The sequence below is a fragment of the Gobio gobio genome (assembly GCF_949357685.1).
Source record: "Gobio gobio genome assembly, chromosome: 22".
Lineage (NCBI taxonomy): Eukaryota > Metazoa > Chordata > Actinopteri > Cypriniformes > Gobionidae > Gobio > Gobio gobio.
This window is the reverse complement of record NC_137118.1, coordinates 27002154-27020860: the sequence shown is the minus strand read 5'-3', so window position 1 is coordinate 27020860 and position 18707 is coordinate 27002154. Positions and strand designations below refer to the sequence as shown.

At 37.8% G+C, this 18707-nt stretch overlaps 2 protein-coding genes across 26 annotated transcripts in view; both read left to right on the top strand.

Moving 5' to 3' along the window:
• ppip5k2 (diphosphoinositol pentakisphosphate kinase 2) overlaps positions 1–4461 on the top strand; it is an 83232-nt gene extending 78771 nt beyond the window's left edge. For all 16 annotated transcript variants that reach the window (XM_079805306.1, XM_079805315.1, XM_079805305.1 and 13 more), the window contains 3 exons: positions 1283–1426; positions 1514–1627; positions 3521–4461. In XM_079805306.1, coding sequence (XP_079661432.1) covers positions 1283–1426; positions 1514–1627; positions 3521–3801 — 539 coding nt within the window. In that variant the 3' untranslated portion in view covers positions 3802–4461. The remainder of the gene's footprint in view (positions 1–1282; positions 1427–1513; positions 1628–3520) is intronic.
• A 4671-nt stretch (positions 4462–9132) lies between these two features.
• Positions 9133–18068, top strand: macir (macrophage immunometabolism regulator). Of its 10 annotated transcripts, none has more exons than XR_013815542.1 (4): positions 9133–9212; positions 14164–14849; positions 15725–15741; positions 17360–18065. XR_013815542.1 is itself a non-coding variant. In XM_079803959.1 (3 exons), exon 2 carries the CDS (start codon positions 14171–14173, stop codon positions 14801–14803), a length of 633 nt encoding a protein of 210 aa, XP_079660085.1. In that variant the 5' UTR covers positions 9138–9233; positions 14164–14170; the 3' UTR covers positions 14804–14849; positions 15725–18068. The 10 variants fall into 10 exon arrangements, 4 of the variants coding, with proteins under 4 accessions (XP_079660085.1, XP_079660084.1, XP_079660087.1 ...); XR_013815539.1 differs by having other exon boundaries at positions 9139–9233; positions 15725–15944; positions 15986–18067; XR_013815541.1 differs by having other exon boundaries at positions 9139–9233; positions 17360–18066.
• The last annotated feature ends 639 nt before the right edge of the window (positions 18069–18707 follow it).

The following is an 18707-nucleotide window of genomic DNA, read 5'->3' as shown; positions in this document are numbered from 1 at the left end:
TTATTATGTATATAAATACACACTCATTCATGTATATATTTAAGAAATATTTGCATGTATATACTGTATATATATTTATATAATTTATATTATATATAAATAAAAATATTTGATATATAATAATTATACACAGTACACACGTACATGTATTATGTAAACATGAACTTTTATTCTGGATGCGATTAATTGCGATTAATCGATTTGACAGCCCTACTTTCTTTGTGCCTGCAAGAAAATTTGTTTTTGGTTTATTCATTGCATTAGCAGAAGGAAAAAAATATTGCATATTGCATATGCTCCTTTGTATTTTTTTTTTTTTTTTTTTTTTTTTGAATAATTGACACAAGACTCATTTTAGTCCTATTCTAGGTAAATGACCAAACCTAATAATTTGAACATTGCCTAATAATTGTTCTTTATACTGTTGTGTTATTGGCTCCTTTACTCATTCACTTCTTGATGCCTCTTTTATTGTTAATAGGCATTGATACTTTAAAAAAAAAAAAAATTTAATTGTATTTTTTTAATCATTAGTAAATCAATCTGGGTGTTAAGTGGGAACAGCACTTGTACTCTAAATTTAATTGGTTCTATCTTTAAATTCTAATGGAATGAGTCCCATTTGAAGCCACAGTAAAATGCCAATGAAGGCACACTTGTGAAGCACATTCTATATAAATGTCTAATTAACTATTTTACTTGACAGTAGAATTGGTTATTTTTTGAACATTGGTGTATTTTATATTCTATAACTGTTGCTGCCGTTGAATAAAAGCAATAAACCATGAGAGACTGTGTGTTACAGTGGTTTTACCGTGGTTAATAACACCTCCTATTTGTGGTATAATAACTGTAATGCATGGCCTCTTGTTGCTTAATGCTTTTATTAAAAGACACCTGAAGTTTATATGTGTCAAATTGCATGAATTGAATAAATCAAATCATAATCATGTTGTTCCACTAGTTTCATTTGAGAAATAAAAATATTTGTCCAAGGTAGGTCGATTATCATTTCCGCTTCATAAAACCATCTTGGCCAAGTGGTGTTTTTGGTAGATTGAAGGTATTGTGAGCTGTTCTTTGTGTGACCCATCTGCCTCCATCTTGCCCACCTCAAACTCACGTTTGACGGTGTTGTTGCTTGTCATTTTCAGAGGAAATGGAACGCCATCTCTGCCATCTCTCCAAGATCTTAAGTTATAGTTCATGCTATATGATTATTCTAGCTGAAGATGTTTTCTAGCTGTTTTTTCAGTTTCTGATGTTGTATATTTCATTGAAGGTTTTGAGTTGTATTCCATGGTTCCTTCAATCTGTCCCCTGGAGACCCTCCATAATTCCCTGTCTCTCAAACAAGTGGATGACTTCCTCGCCTCCATAGCCATATCCCATGATCCAGTACTGGAAATATCGGCATCCTCGCCAGGTACTGTCAAAGCAACATGCACCAACTGCCACTGTCATATTTTCTGTACATTTGTTTTAACCTGTTTTTATTTGTTTTAACCCTCAGCTGTGCCCACAAAGAAGGCTCCTTTGAACACTTACACTCCAGCAAAGGTGTTGCCCTGTCCATTCACCCAATCCCTTGGCAAGAAGACATGCTCACCAGAGAAGAGTGCATCAGGTATGTTGCATATATAGTAGCACCAATAAAAAATAACTACACAAAACCAGTAGAACTTTGCTTTGCATTTACAAATGCTACATATACAGTTTATTTAATGCATAGTGTTTTGAAAATGGATAAATTGATACAAAAATCATCTGAAATATAGTGAACAAATCTGAAAGAAAAAAGTCTTTTGCACTAATCTTAAGGCCAATTCACACTGCACAAACGCCAACAAACAAGTTGGCCATTGGATTTAGAATTTTATGAAAAATAAATGTTCAGACTGCCCCAACAGACACCAACAAACTCGAGGACCCACGGAAATGATCGAGCGAGCACCCACGGAAAAACACAAGATATTTTCCATTCATTTTAACCAATAAAAATAAAAGATTGCAGCTTTCAGACATGACTTTCTTCTCGTTTTATAGTTCATTTGAGGCTGTTTCTATGGCATTAAATGTCGAAAGCGCATTATTGTTATGCTAGTGTGCATCCATGTAACAAATCTCTCCGCTCGCAGGTGGATTTCTTTCACTGTATAGCATATTACTTACTTAGCAGGCGCTTTCAAAAATGGCTTTGCTCTCGCGAATAGGCCCATCTCTTTGCTCTGTCTAGAATTGTCTTCTGATTTGTCCAGAAACCTGTCATTTTCACTACAAGGATAATTTACTAAGCACGCCCAGCACGCAGTCTTTGCAAGGGACTTGGTCGATGACGGTTCGGTACGTACCTTGGTTTTGAAGTCACAGTTCGGTACAGCAGGGGAGAGAAAACTAAATGTAAAATAGCTCTTTTTTTGTGTGAACTATATAGGGAGCCCTTACTTGCGCATTACTATAATAAAACAACAGAGCCCAAATTACCTTCAATTAAGTAGCTAATTATTTTTAGATGTAATAATCAACACTCAAATAACATTGTATGCAAACATGTAAACTTCACATTAGGCAGTTTTTGCATTAACTTCTAAATCAAATGATAAAATTATGTTTTTACTCTAATTCGATGTTGAAATATAATCATTTATACACAGTGGCTGTCATTTTCATGACCAATTAATTTAAACATACATTAAATAATCAAGACATCACTAACAGGTTAAGTAGAATATAATTCCTATATAGGCTTATATAGTGCATATATTTAGTGAAGGAGTTCATTTCTCTTGTGAACTAACCAGCTGTGGAATGACTTCTGAGGTAAATGTAATGCTACATGACATCGTTTACAAGCTGTTTTATTGACGTCTTTCCACCGCTGAAACTTTGATTGACCGATTACACAACATATGATATGTTTTAGTAAGTTGTAACGTATCCTCATACTCAGCTGTTGCGTCATGTGTATTCTTTGACTAGGAAGAGATGATCGTGTTCACTCGCGCCTATACTGTGATCAGTCACGTCACATTAAAGAGTGTCAAAACGGCATTTGTCGTTTGAATTTTGTGATAAAATTGACAGAATACCGTAATATGTTCGTGTGGGAACTCGTATTGAAGTATGTTCTGCGCGTAAAACAAGCCTACAGTTAACTGTTAAAGATTGCATTCATACCATTCTGTACACACGTGCACCGTACCGGAAGCCCTGTAACGAAACGGTTCGGTACGAATACGTATACCGTTACACCCCTACTGCCTCAGACATTCCACGACCCAACAAACACCGATTAAACATGTTCAGTCGGGAGTAATCAAACCCTGGCCAATGCCAACAAACACAGATACACTAATCCAACAAACTCCAACAGGCGTGTTTGTTGGCGTTTGTCTGTGTGGTGTGAATTGGCCTTTAAACAAATAGAAAGTTCATGGTGAAGTCACCAAATTCACTGTTCAAAAAGTGTGGGAAATCTTTCCTTCTGTTTTTCACCTCTGTATATATTTTTTCCCTTCAGATCAGGATGGCGTTCCAGCCAGAAAACCCAGAGCAGTTTCAGCACAACTTGCACCGGAGCATGGTGCAAGTTGTGGCAAAACCTCACACCCAAGCTCAGAGACCAAGCAGCCCAACCCTGCTCCAAACATCTCCATCCCTCTGCCACCTGAATCTCATGATTCTTCTATTAAAACCCAACAACTATCCAGTGTCTCATCCAGTGGGACACCAGCACATGAAGTCCCTGCTCTAGAAAATAAGAAGAGTGCTACAAAAACCATGCCAGGCTTTTACACATGACATCAATCTGCAAACCACCACCTGGGAAGTGTAAAACTGAACTAAAATCACAGAACACGTCAAACCAGGGCACAACTAAAGCAGATGACCACATGCCATGGACCCAAGGACCAGTGAATTCTTAGAGCATGATACAGGTCTGACATTTAGTGACAAGAATTTGTCATAATTAGCAGTATCTTTATTTGTATTTAAAGGAACATCTTACTGAATGTTTGTTACCAAAACAGTACACCAAAAGATATCACATTGTTGTAATTACAATCATATCGTAGGCTTATTTAGCTCTTCCATTCACCTTGAATGGTTCAGAAGAATGTGTTACATTTATCTTGTATATTTGAATGTTGAAATGTAAAAGCTTGCATAGAATTTACTTGTCATAGTATGACATGTTACTGCAGCTGGTTTTAATTCTTTTGGAATATTGAATAAATACAGCACATTCTGGGGCCTCATCAAACAAGGTCCTATGTGATATTTCATGTTTAGAAACATATTTTTAATGCATATATTTCATTACAATCAAAATGTGCACTTCTTTCCCTCCACTGTAACAGAAAGCTGCCTTATGTTAACTATTCCTTTTCCATCAAATTGAAATTAAACTGAATGTTGTGTATATTGGGAATAAACTTGGCTGATGGTATTTTTAAGTTCATCATGAAATCAAAACTAATTCGTACATTTAAATCCTATAGTAGCCACTACTTCAATTCTCTGGCCCCAACAAAATTGTGTTCTGTACTTTTTTAGCACCAAGCTTCTCAAACACTATAATTTTCTAGTAACTCTGAAGATTAGTTGATTCAAGTAGAGTTTGAGCCAAATACAACTTGTTTTTTGCTTGTGATAATGTGACTTATTTTAGAGTGAAATAGGACAGTGGTTCACAAACCTGTTTCTGAAGCCCCCCCAACACATTTTGGGCCAGGTTTACTAAATAAAATTCGCATGAGACCACAGTCGAGATGGGAGTGAACATGAACATGAGTGGAGGAAGTTCTTTCCCTTCCATCTTCTTTCCCTTCTATCACATGCTCTCTGTGGTTCCTCCTTCTAGTGCTAAATGGGTTATGCTTTTTTGGATGGTAAATAATGGTGCAAATACCACTACATTGATTACAACAAACCTTAGTAAACCAAGTTGCATGATTTATTTAAATTCTCTCCTCCCATAATTTTTGCGTATGAAAGAGAAACTCCTACATGTATATGGAATAAGGTCAGCTTTTTCATTGCTATTTTTTCGCTGCATGTCTTTAGTAATCCTGGCAGTAGTTTTTAAACGCCAAAAGAGGGTTTGCACTGGCAGAAGCTGTTAGTAAATCTGTCCCTTTGTATGTCTCCCTAATCAAACACTTTTAATTCTGATCATCAACTCAATAGTACTCCAAGGCCTGAAATGGGTGGGTCGAAGACATTCAAAATGTGCAGTGTTAGGGGGCTCCAGGAACAGGTTTTGGAACCACTGAAATGGATTAATTTTCAACACCAAAAAGGGTATTCTGTAATTGATTGGGTCATGAAAAGTGGGTGTTGCATACCAGAATGGAGTCTGACGGTTGCAGAAAGGTTGAAAAGTAAGAAGGATTAGTGATGTTAGACAAAACGGTGAAGCTGTTTCAGTTGTCTTGTGTGGCGTCATAAGGTGAGATAGGACCTACTTTTGCCTCTAACTGGGGATTTTGAAGATGTGAAGTGAGCTGGGGCCTGTACCATTATGGTAGCTGAACAAACTTGAGGATTAGTTTCAAGTTGACAACCAAATCAATCCAATCCGGCTTTCTTGGTAGTGGTACCATGATGCTGATCATCAGGCTTTGATCCTGAGTTTATGGAGCACGTGCACATGAAAGTGTGACATCAGTAGTGAACAACCAATCACATGGCTTTCAACACAGAGAAGGTGATTCACTTCTCGCGAGAGAGCCAACATGATTCAAAACTCTTTTGCTGAAGATTAAGAGATTGCAGTATATAAAGAATTTAAATACATTTACACAGAAGAAAATACTTTTCCAAGAAAGAGGATAAATAAATAAAATATCTTGCTATCAGTGCAAGTGAAAGTTTTGAAATCCGCTGGATTTCTGCCCAGGAGCAGGTTTGAAGACCTCTGACGACCTCTGATAGTTGAGAATGCTGAGGGTGATCTGCTCCTGGTTGCTTGCCAGTTTCTTTACCAGGGCCGTAGGTTCAGACACGTCTGTGCTAAGCTTATTTCCTCTCTCCTTTTTAGGTTTTGTCCATTTGACAGCATCCACATTTAACCTAATCCTGGTTGTATGTTTTTTTAGTCTTGGGAAGGGCCTGAAACGTTGTCTCCAGGTCCAGATTGCAAGGTTTTGCATTGAGTTCATCCTGTCATAAACCTCTTTATAACTCAGTCCTCTCAAGAAGTTATGATTCAGTATGCCATCCTGGTCTGGAAACGCTCCTTGTGAGCCGGTGGCTACCGCACTCACATGTGCACCGACGGGGTATATAAGGGTGCCTAGAAAGAACATCATCAACTTCAATGTCTGCAGGAAGAAGTAAAGGCATGCCGGAAGTATGGCAACACAACGCAGTGTCTCTGTTTCCCTTCTCAGGGAATCAGGGTAACCTAGGTATACGGGTATACGCTGGTATTTTTGTGCTGTGAAAATACCAGCGAGCTAAGCTGTAGCCAAAATAATGACCCAGAGCTTTGATGCCTGTGGTACAAGGTCCACAGCTCAAAACCCTTAACCCATGGCAGAGCTAGTTAGGGAGGCCACAGTTCCTGAACTGCCCACAACTCCTGAAAAAGGGAGGGGGAGACCAAGGCCTGCTCTCATGACCATCCAAAGCTCTAAGGGGCAACCTCACCAAAGGGATCTTAAAAACTTAGCATCTCGCCCTAAGGACCGGGAGAGGTCTCAGGAGTGAACCATATTCTCTCAATTGCCTGCTCTACCTAAGGAGTTTGGCAATAATCTACGGGAGACCTGTTGAGAGAGCATTATGATGGAGCACCACATCAGCTCCACACCCCCATGCTTTCTATTACTGATCATCACAGGGCCGTAACACCTCAACTCCTCAAGACCAAAAAAACGTTGCCACCAAACTTCTAGGGAAGCGCTCTGCCTGATAACAGGTCTCCTAGGAAATTAGTCGACACAATCGCCAGATTATTACCTACAGTATGGACCGGAGGGGCTACTGAGAGAATGGAGTGCCACAGCGCTCTCATACCACTCCCTACAAAGTAGCTATTATCGGCCGATAGTTGCCCATTTCTACAATTCCAGCGAACAACAGAGTGGTTTTCTAACTGCGGCTAGGTCCACTTTTATGCTGTGTCCAGTACCCCTCACGAACTGTTAGGAAAATGTGTCTGACATCTGTCTCCAACTGGGGCCAAGAACAGGGCCAGAAGAGAGGGTATGTGGGACCTTGACTGCGGCGGGGGGATATATCACTCAAATGTCACCCCCCTGATCAGAAGAGCGGGCTTCCAGATCCGACCTAAAAGCTGAATAGCTAGTGGGCTATTTTTGAGATCAATTTTTTTGCTAGCTCAAGCTGTGACCCCCACAATCGCAGTCTCCGGGCTGCCTAAGCAGCAGCAGGACCAGGCTCCCATTCCCCATGAAAAGAGCTTTTTGATCGAGATGCAAAATGCCTATTATGATGCATTTTGGTCGATCGGATCACAAGTGGACAAATACAGGTGTAAAAGGGTCTAAAACGTTTTGAGCTTGTGCACGTTCCACCCATAGACCGTAAAAAAATATGGACGACGCGACTACATTGACTTCCACTGACCATAGGTGAAGCTTTCATAGGCCCGCTCACCGCGCTGACATCTTGGGACCAAGTCTGCGCAGTAGCGATCTCGGGACCGGAGTTGCGCAGTAGAGAGCAGGAAGTAGAGGCGCGATTATCAGAAGCCCGCCCACACTCTCGCAGATGCAGAACAATTCATTATGTTGGTGTGAAATAAATAGTTATGGAAATGTAGAAATTAAAGCTAAAGCTCCAATCTCCTCCCAAAAATCCCGAAAAAAGTCAGTTAGTGCCTCAGTGACAACTTCACTCAGAGAAGCCGTCAATCTCAGCTGTCAATCATGACGTCACACCCCCCGTTTTTATAGCATAACATAACTCACTAAAACTAAACTTATTTAAAAAAACGAACACTTGAAATGAAATTATCGTAATAAAAACTGCCTAAAATGACAGAAACCATCTGTAGGAAACAATTATTTGAAGTGTAATTGAATTGTTTAGTGTGTCTCGCGTCCATTCAAATACATGTAGGGGTGGGGTTTAGGAGCTATACTGGGACCGGCCACCGGGGGGCGATCAAGGCGCGGAAGCTTCAATTTCTGACAGGGGCGCTGCAGGCTTGGTTCCACCTTATGGTAAGCGTTAGCCAGACAGGATTAAAACTTTGACTTTTTCGTTTGAAGACGAAAAATGTACCAAGCACAATGTACTCTCACCATTCCTAATTTGTAACACACTCACAGCATTCAGCAAAGTCTATAGCGGCTAGAGCAGAAACGAAAGCTGATGCTCTCTGTGTTTTTCTGTCATCGTTTTTATGTATTTTGTCCATTAGGTCAAAAGATTTAAGAAATAAAACCATACAGACCCTCCACTTGAAAAAATCAGGACAAAAGAGATGGATTTTAAACACAAGATATAAACGTGTATGTGCCTGCCTCGTCTTCTTGGGATCCGATCAGCCAAAACGCATTTTAATACCAGCTATATATAGGGCCTAAAAGACGTTTGACTGGCACAACCGCTAACAATCACAATGAGTGCAACGTGGATAACAGCCTTAAGTGATGGAAAGTGTAAAGCAGCTGATTGCAAACTGTCTTGTGGAGAAGCACCAGCCTGGTTTTTGTGCATCAGAAAAGATCAATGTTGTAGAGATGTGGCAGTTTTGGCTCATCATCGGACTAGGCCTACATGCTTGAATACCTTGAAGCAATGGATTTACAGCCGGAAAAAAATGGTCCTCTCTATTTGAATGAGTGCAGTAATTATACATTAATTATAAATAATTATAATTAAATACTTTTTAAATATAACTTAAATAACACTTAAAAATCTCTTATTTTAGGTCCAGGTTTTCCTGATTCTTCAAAGAAAACACTATTTATTTTTGCATTTTAAAGCTTGTTTTATATTATTGAATCATTTGCAGCCTTTTTATAGCACCCTTGTAAAGTCACTGAGCCCCTACTGGGCCCCGGCCCCCTGTTTGAGAACCACGGCTTTATATAAGAGCATCCGACCCTCAGCACATCACGTGACTGGATCCTGGAGCATCAGTGGCTCGCGTCACGTGACTGGTGTCGACAGCAGACGCTGGAGCCGATCCACTCCTCTGACAGGGATCTCGTCTATGGTTCACTCAAGCGCAGGTGTGCAGTCTTTCTGAACAGGTTTGATTTTACACCGTTTCCTTCATTACATTTCTTTACATCTATGAATAGAGCGCTGTACGTTAGCCGCGCGCGGCGGTTGTAATGCTAAATCCCCGTGTTGCTGTTGTAAATCGCGAAATGGTGGCAGTGACACAGCCCAGAATAAAGATAGTGTATGGAGGACGGGTGTCTGCTTTGGTGTATATTGCTACTCGATTTTCGTCGATGAACGCGTTTTTATGGTACATATGAACGCGTTTTGTGGTACTCGGCGCAGTATTTGACTCCCATATAGATGTCGAGCATCATCATTATCATCATCATCTGGAGGAGAAACAGGATGAAACTGGCTGATTCCTCTTACTAAACCCTCAGAATTATCGCTTATATAATCATTATTTCTTTTAAATCAACCACAATCTACAATGTGTTCAATTGCGCGTATGATTTTTACCAAAATGTTACAGTGATATTTGATTAATTTTACTGTAAAGCGTTGGCCTGGTTTCTCGGGGTTTATTCTTGATAATGTCTGGCATTAAAACACATTTCCATATCTATACTGTACAAACCACCACTGTTCTGTTTGAGCTCAGTGGAAGCTAAGGGCCTTTTGTTTAATGAATAGTGGATGTATACTCCTCTATGTTTCATTTTAACTAAAGATTTGGGAATGTCACGTTGAATAAACTAAACCCAGAGTGGTGGACTAACAGACTAGAACTGATATTTTACATGGAACGTTATGCTAATATATGTCACACACGCAGTATATTTGCGTGTTTTTTTTTTTTTTTTTTTTTACAAACTGACACTCCAAACACTCTCCGGCAGAGGAAGGTTTTGATAGGACCTTCTGTCCGTCTTTTATTCTGATTAAATGGTCTCTGCAATAAGATTATGTAATTCTAGCTTGCAGTTAACTACTATTCAGTGATGGCATAATCATTTCATATGCAAATGATTGTGTAATTACTGAATTGATGTGATTAGTAAGTATGTAAATATGATCTTACATTTGGTCACATTTCTTTTTGTATTACATTTTTTTGGTCACACTTTAGATTAGGGTACAAATATTCACTAATAGCTAGTTTTCCGTCAATAAGCTCCTAATTACTGTTTATTAATACTAAGGTAATTAGGTATATAAGGAATCTAGAATAGATTGGTCATGCAGAATAAGGCATTAATATGTGCTTTAAGTACTAATAAACAGCCTATATGCATGCTAATAAGAAATTAGTTAATAGTGAATATGTGTACCTAATCTAAAGTTTTCCAGATTTTTTTAATTAGGCCTATTTATTTATTTTTTTGTATTCATATCAAGTGAAAATAGGATAGTACACTATTCACTATTAAGTTTTTAATAGTTTTTAACTATTAAGTATGCTACCAAATCAAATTACTATACAGTATTTCATAAATAAGTGCAATTACTAATAATATTACATAACTTGTCATAAAAATGCACATTTGAAATCACTAAGCTTGAATTGGGATGCAGATGTTAATTTACTTGCATAATTTACAAGCATAACAGTTGCTGTAATTAAATTATGTTCAGTTTGCTTAATATTTACTAAAATAATAAGAAAAAAATTATTCTAAAAATAAAAAAACTTTATAAATAAACAGATTTATACTTCAGATTGCTGCAGAATCGTAGAAGTCTGTATATCAAATTTTAAGAAGCCGTATCCTCATCTTTGTTTGTATTGCCTGCGCATAAATTTGCTCTATTCACACTATAAATAAACGTGTAATCCCTCACTTTAATGTCCTCTGTGTTTACTTGTTCTGTGTGACGTCTTTTTATAGTTCTTTTACGCATACGGGTCAATTCAGGACCATGATCTGTTCACACTGGAATCTGATTTAAAACAACAAAGTGAACAGCTAGGCCTATTCAACACAATCAGATCGGAGCAATAAATCGGCTTGTATGTAGCCTAATATTGCTGAATATTAAGTGTCCACAAGTAAGCAAGCCAGAGGTGACCGTGGCAAGAACTCAAACTCCATCTGTGATAGATATGGAGAAAAAAAAACTTGGAGAAACAGGGAACAGTTCTCCTCTGGCCAAAGGTTCAACACGGTGATTTACAAACACACACACACACACACACACACACACACAAAATCACACTTTTGAGTCTGTATTTTTTTATTTTGTAGCGTATAGTTCATAATAAAATGTGTCTGGTGTAAAACATATGCCACATAAATATGCATGTTCTCCACTCATGTCTGGCAGACTTTAGAGCTTTGTCCGCGGCATGACTGCCAGAGTCATCTCTAGAGAGCTGAAGTGGGCCTTGTGTTTCTGTACCTGACCCACTGCAGCCTCCATCCTTCCCGCATCGACGTCTGTAGAAACACAAAGTCCCCTTCAAATTTGTTTAATCTTTATGCTTGCCAAAATCTTGTTAGACATCATCGCCAGTAGAAATGCTGCATCATGTCAAACCAGAGGCTGAGGCCCAAAACCTTCCTTTTACAGCTTTCATTCCTCCTATATGGTTTTCTTTCAGTCAAAATGACATTAAACTACTCAAACTACTATGTTTTGATCATCGTTCTGAATCCGATCCAGACATAGCCTTTGACAAAAATGTGGTTTTCTCAGCGTTTTGTTCAAAATGGTGCTTTTTTATGAAACTTACCCACATTCAAGTGTTGATAAAAAGGAATGCATGAAACTAGAATACAATTTTTTGTTTGTTTGTTTGTTTAGAAGCAGAGGCTCTGCTCTTTCTTTTAATATATATCATGTTCAGATATTTATTCAACAAATTATTCTGGGGGCCATGAAAAATTTGCAGGCGGTGACTGGCAACTTTTTGTTAAAAAGCTGGCGAAGAAAGACTTATAATCCAATCTCTATAATGTTGAGCTGACTGCTCTAAGCTCTTCTCAACCGCCATGACCATTGACAATTCTTGTATGACAACATTGGGCAGGATGTGAGAGAATTTTTTTTTTATTTTTTTTTATTTTTTTATATAAATACAGTTTTTTTTGTTGCCTTTTTTATCCAAAAAAGAAAAAGTAGAAAATACAGAGATATACATCATATATCACCAGTTACACTAAAAATACTGATGATGTAAATTATTTATGCTATCAATGTATTGTAGCCACAATGTATTGTCCAATCGCCCAGCCGTAGGTTTAAATGTTTATCATATTTCAATTCAAATTAGTATTTGGGAAATGTTATATGGCTACTTTTCACTTAAGACAACCGAATCGCATCTTCATTGATGGTGAAAATTGTTTACTCACTTAAATCTAAGCAGACCATTATCTAAATCCCTTAAGGGCTTTTCACACTACGCTTAACCCTGGGTTATCGTCGTTCTAAACACAGCTTTTAACCCCGGGTAAAGGAACGTTTCACACTTTTAATTTAGAAGCAGGGTTAACACCGCTTTTTACCCAGGGTTATGACCGCATTGCGGTGCCAACCTTGTACAGTGTGAAACGGAGCGGTGTTAGAATGTTACCACTAGATGCTTAGCAAACGACAACCAATTGCATACTTATATTTGTGTACTTTGGACATTCACTGAAACACTGCGCATTTTATATAAACAGTAAATTCAGTGTTTGAGAGGAAAAATGGAAAAAAGAGACTTCTTTCTCGTTTTTATAGTCCGAAATGTCCATTCAGTTTAAACCCGATAGTAGAGTTGGCAGTACGAGGATGCGCAATGCTAGAGATTTTATGTAAACAGGTTGTGTGCTACATTTACCCAATGATACTGACACCACAAATATGCAAAGAAGAACATTAACCCAGGGTTTGGGAATGGACAGGGTTTAGTCAAGTCAAGTCAAGTCAACTTTATTTATATAGCGCTTTTAACAATGTAGATTGTTTCAAAGCAGCTTTACAGTGTTAAAAAGGAAAATAATGCAGCATAATTTTATTCAGCTGTATAGCCATTCTGGAAAAAACGGTGATGTCATCAGTTCATTTCAATTATCATACAGTGACAGTGTGGGCTTTAGATCAATAATTCGATCAGTAATTTAGTTTAAATGGTTAATTTAGTTTATTAATTAGATTTATTTCGATGTTTAGTTGAAAAATTTAGTGGAGGTTTAGTTTAGGAATGTACAATGTGAAACGTCAGTTTATGAAAACCCAGGATTAATTGTTAACCCCAGGTAAATTATGAGCAGTGTGAAACGTGAAGCAAGATAACCCAGGATTCCGTCTACTCTGGATTTAGAATGACCCAGGGTTAAATATTTCAAGTGTGAAAAGCCCTTTAGTTAATTTCTCCCAGCTTATGCCCGAGCATCAGACTTTTCACTCATGTTTTCATTAATACTTTTTGAGAATTGCTTACTCTCATTTTAAACAAAACCAACGAACATTTAAATCTCTTAATTGTCTAAGAGTCAATGCTGCACTGATATGTGTGCTAGACAACATTACAAATACAATATAGCTAGATCTAAATACAAAGGATCACTCGTCTCGTATCATTTTACGATGTTATAAATCGCCATATCGTCCAGCCCTGACAAGTAGAATGCTCTTTTATGAAGTTATTTCACTTCAGAACTTATTTATTAAGATTATGCCTGAAAAGGTTTTGGATTTCTTATCATATGTTAATTTAAAAAATCTTGTATAATAGGACTTGTTGTGTTTGTTTGCTTGGTTTTATGGTATTTATATGATATTTGTATTTTTGTAATATCATTTTTGCCATGAAAATAGCCTTAGATGCTGACATGGCATTAAATAAAACTATCTGAATCTGTCCATCCCTGAAACTTGCTCTATGTACAAAAGAGTACAACTTTCTGTAAAGATGCTTTGAAACGATGTGTATTGTGAAAAGTACTAAAAGTATTTGTTTTATTTGTAACATAATATGTATTATTTTATTATATGTATTTATTGTATGTATCATCTCTGTTTCAGCCAGGTCATGTCACTAAAGATGGAAATGGATGCCAGTGGAGCGTCCAGGGCTCCCATATCCGTTCTTTCTGCCGCTGAAGTCAAAAGCACCCTGAAGCCAGAACCAGACAAACCCCGATGCTCCAGTACTCCCTGCTCCCCCATTAAAAGTACTGTCTCAGGATACCAGATCCTTCACATGAACTCCAACTATCTAGTGGGCTTTACCACTGGTGAGGAGCTTCTTAAATTAGCCCAGAAGTGGTCTAGTCCTGACGGCAGCAACACAGAGGCCTTGCCCAGCCCCATCAAAAAGCCTGTGGATGTAAGTCTGCACCGAGCCTCACGCATTTGCAAAGCCAAAAGCCGCTACTACCAACCATATGACATCCCAGCCATCAACGGACGTAGGAGGCGGCGCATGCCCAGCTCAGGCGACGGATGCTTGAAATCTCTAGTGAGCGGGGAGCCCGGCAAAGCTTTACATGGCCCGCTTCCCATGTGCCTGTTGAAGGGAAAACGGGTGCACTCCAAGTCCCTGGACTACCTCAACCTGGACAAGATGAGCCTCAGGGAGCCGGCGGACACTGAAGTGCTGCAGTACCAGCTACAGCATCTGAATTTGCGGGGCGAGCGCGTGTTCACCCGCAACAAGACATGAGTCCTCAGATGTCCAGCACTTCGACGCTCACCCACCCGGCTGCAATGTAGGGCCTTGATTTTTACCACTCTTCCCCACTACGGCATCCATAGACCACTAATCTTCTTTGTTAACCAGAGATGTGATGAAAAACCGTGAAGCCCAGTTAGGGGAAACTTTAAAGGAGTAGTTCTTACAAAAAGACTAATTCTGTCATTATGTACTCACCCTCATATTCTTCCACACTGTTAGCTAATTTTGGCTGTCGACATCCATATGGATCGTGTGCTACATTCAAAGTGTGTCAAATTCTAAAGCCATATCATAACTTTGTGTGGGGAACAGAGCAAAATTTGAAATTGATACTGAAGCTCTGAAACTTCATCTGTGTCCTGTCAGTCTGTCACGCAAAACTATCAAGAGACTTTGGAAGACTTGGAATATAGCGCAGTTATAGTATAGATGTGTAATATCGATATAGAGTTGTAGCGTAGACTTCTTGTATGGTAGGGCTGCGTGACTAATCGAAAACCAAAATCGCGATATGGCTTAGTGCGCTTGACAAAAAGCAAAGGCTGCAGTTTAATTAAATAACTGTATATGTGTGTTTCAGAGTGAAGCGCGGCACTGTGTTCCTTTACACGCGAGCAGCTCATGATCATGAGTTTGAGTCGCTTTAACGTGCGTTTGGGAGCCAACCATCTGTTGTCAACAAAAGAGAAGTTTTGAAAAAAAAGCTTGATGGTTTCATTTTTGAAAAGGAATGAAGTAAATATTGTTATTTATGGCTAAAATGTGCAGCCCTACAAACAAGTACAGCAAACCTGGAGATGTTTTTATAAATCGCATTTTTCATGAAATTGTGCTATTAAATGTGCTTTTATGGAACTAACTGACTTTGTATGAAAGAAAACTGCATTAACCTTTTTTCTCCTTTTTCAGTTTGGAAAGACATGAGGGTGAGTAAATAATGACATGAGAATGAATCCTTTATCCCCGCAACAAGTCATTGTAAAAGTGTGTGTTACAGGGCATACATTCATTGTCATGGTGAGGTTTTTTAAGATTAGCAATAAATGGTGTGTCTTAATTGCTTAATTCCTAATGTGTGTGTGTGTGTGTGTGTGTGAGAGAGAGAGAGAGAGAGAGAGAGAGAGAGAGAGTAAAAAAGAGAAAGAGAGAGAAAAAGAGAGAGTGAGAGAGAGAGAGAGAGTAAAAAAGAGAAAGAGAGAGAGTGAGAGTGTGTTAAAGGCCTGTTTGAGGATCAAGACTTGGTTTTAAGGATAAGGTCATTAGGCTAAGGGTTGGTTAGCATTGTGTCAATGATTATCCTCAGAAAGATAGATGTACAAGAGTGTGTGTGTGTGTGTGTGTGAAAGATTATACCTTTGGAAATTAAGTGTGAAAATGGCTGTACTGCAAAAATGCATTTAGTCATATGTTCCCCCTCAACCTCCAGTCACACGCGTGATATTCTGCTAACATTATAACTGGTGTCAGGTGAGGATCTTGACTGTTACGCAATCCGGATGTTCTTTTAAACACACTCTGATGGGCTTTGTGCAGACGAGGCTTGTCTTTAAAGAAGCCAGGCTAACATTAGCATATAGAAACCATTAATGGCCTTTTCATTTCTTTAATCAATATTTTACAGGAGAATCACTGGATCATCTTACACTGAATGCTATGTTATTGTCTGGAAGGAATAACTTTTTTTTTTGCTTGTCCCCTTTATAGTGCATTTATAGTAGATAACATTGCTATAAAACCAAAGTCTAGGGGGAACTTGATTAATAATTTTTGAACAACAGACAATCTTTCACCATTTCACCCAATAAGCACTGGTAACAATTTATGGGATCTCATTTCTCCATTTTGACTGCAATGCTTGATGTGTATCCATTTGCTTTTTTTTTTTTTTTTTTTTATCTTGATATATTAGTTCCAGACATCTGAATACTTCTGTCGGGATCATGTTTCTTTAGGATCTTTGCTAGTTGTTTGATAGTTTTCAGAAGCCCCTTTTTCTAACCCTCCTTTATCTTTTTTCTTCTATATCTTTAATGCATTGGACTGAATTGCTTGATTTCACCCTAAACATTACAGACTATATTTTTGTTTTGTCTCTAGGTTGTCTGACATTAATCTAATCTAGTTGAACTATCCTATTGTTTTACCGTTACATTCAGCTAACCGTCGGTGTAATATGCTCTAAAAAGCACCTTAGATTCCTTCATTATATATTTATTTATTGTGATGTGTTGGTGATATTTTATTACAGTGTTTCCAAAGGTTTTTTTATTTACATATTGGTTTTAATTAATAGTTTTGTTGTATAGTTTTCATGTTAATTGTGCTATGAATTCTTTGGACTACTGTTAAAAATTGAATTAGTGACATTACACTATTGGAACAGTGTAATGTATTATTTATCTACTCTGCAATGCATACAATGCTTAACATAAAGTGAAAAAGATCAAGCCTATTTCAGTCTATTTACACTATTTAACAAATAACAGGTCTAGGTGAACTTTCAAGGAAACAGCTTTTAAAAACACCATTAATTCTGTTTTCCAGTTTTGTATTTATATTTCTTTTGGGCAGCAATCAGCCAGCTGTCAATCATTCCATCGGAAGTCATTTCTGCGAGACACAGTCGTGTCCAAAGTACGAAAAGTGAGCGGTTTGTTTTCCTGCAGACAGGCTCATGATTGGCTGTCCTGCTGTGGCCTTTCATCACGGAAGATTGACAAGTGAAAAGCATTTGAAAGAGCTGGCAATTCATTTAGGAATAGGTTTTTTGTGTGTGGAATTCTCAGCAAGAAATATGTTCATACACCCTCCGTGATATTTCAGAGCCAATAAGGGTATAAACTTAAGCTTGAAAACCTGTCATGCACTGAAAATGTCAAACTGTTGTATTCTCTTTTTGTCAAAAATGTAATATTAATAATCATTTAAAGAAATACTCCTGCCTAAAGGGATACAACACAATTGATTTCAGCACTTGTAGATTTTAACCTCTTGATGAATAAAAATGTGTTAGAAACCACTACTGGCTGCAGTGCCTTCAGTAAGAAAGTACATCATTTATCCAGAAGGCATGTCTTAGTTTGTCTTAGAATACTTGAATGCACATGTAATATTGTTATGTTATCTTCTATTCTGAACATGTTCGATGCTTAACATTTTCTTTTACCCTCTGCAATGTTTTTGTCAAAGTTGATCTTTTGTTTTTGTCAAAGTTTGAGTTTCGTTTGATATTAATAAAACATTGTTCTTTTCATTGTGTATTTTTTACATTGTATTCTCAGGGAAAGCATGAAACATTTATACTTTCAATGCAATGTCAGTCACTTGGGATAAAAGCTTATGTCAAATGCATACATTTCTTAATCAGTGAGAACAGGTGTTATCTGAAATAGGGGGTTATTTATGTAGTAGTGGGACCAAGTGTAAATGCCCTTGAAGACGGACTCTAATAAAAAAAAAAGTGTGCTTTATTTTTCTGAACAGTGAGATTGGGCCCTCAGCAAACTTTACAGGAGTCTACAGGACTAGTAAAATAATAGTTATTAGTCACTATCGAAATAAGTCCTAATAAGTACTAGTATCTAATAATGTGTACTAGAATCTAATTAATAAGTACTGGTACCAATTTAATAGGTACTAGTAGCTAATGAATAAGTACTAGTGTCTATTTAATAGGTACTATCTAATGAATGAGTTCCAGTATCTAAAAATAAGAGCTAGTATCTAATGAATAACTAGTATATTTTCTAAAGGTACTAGTATCTAAAGAATAGGCACTAGCTAATGAATAAGCACTAGTGTCTATTTAATAGGTACTATCTAATGAATGAGTACCAGTATCTAAAAATAAGAACTAGTATCTAATGAATAACTACTTGTATATTTTATAAAG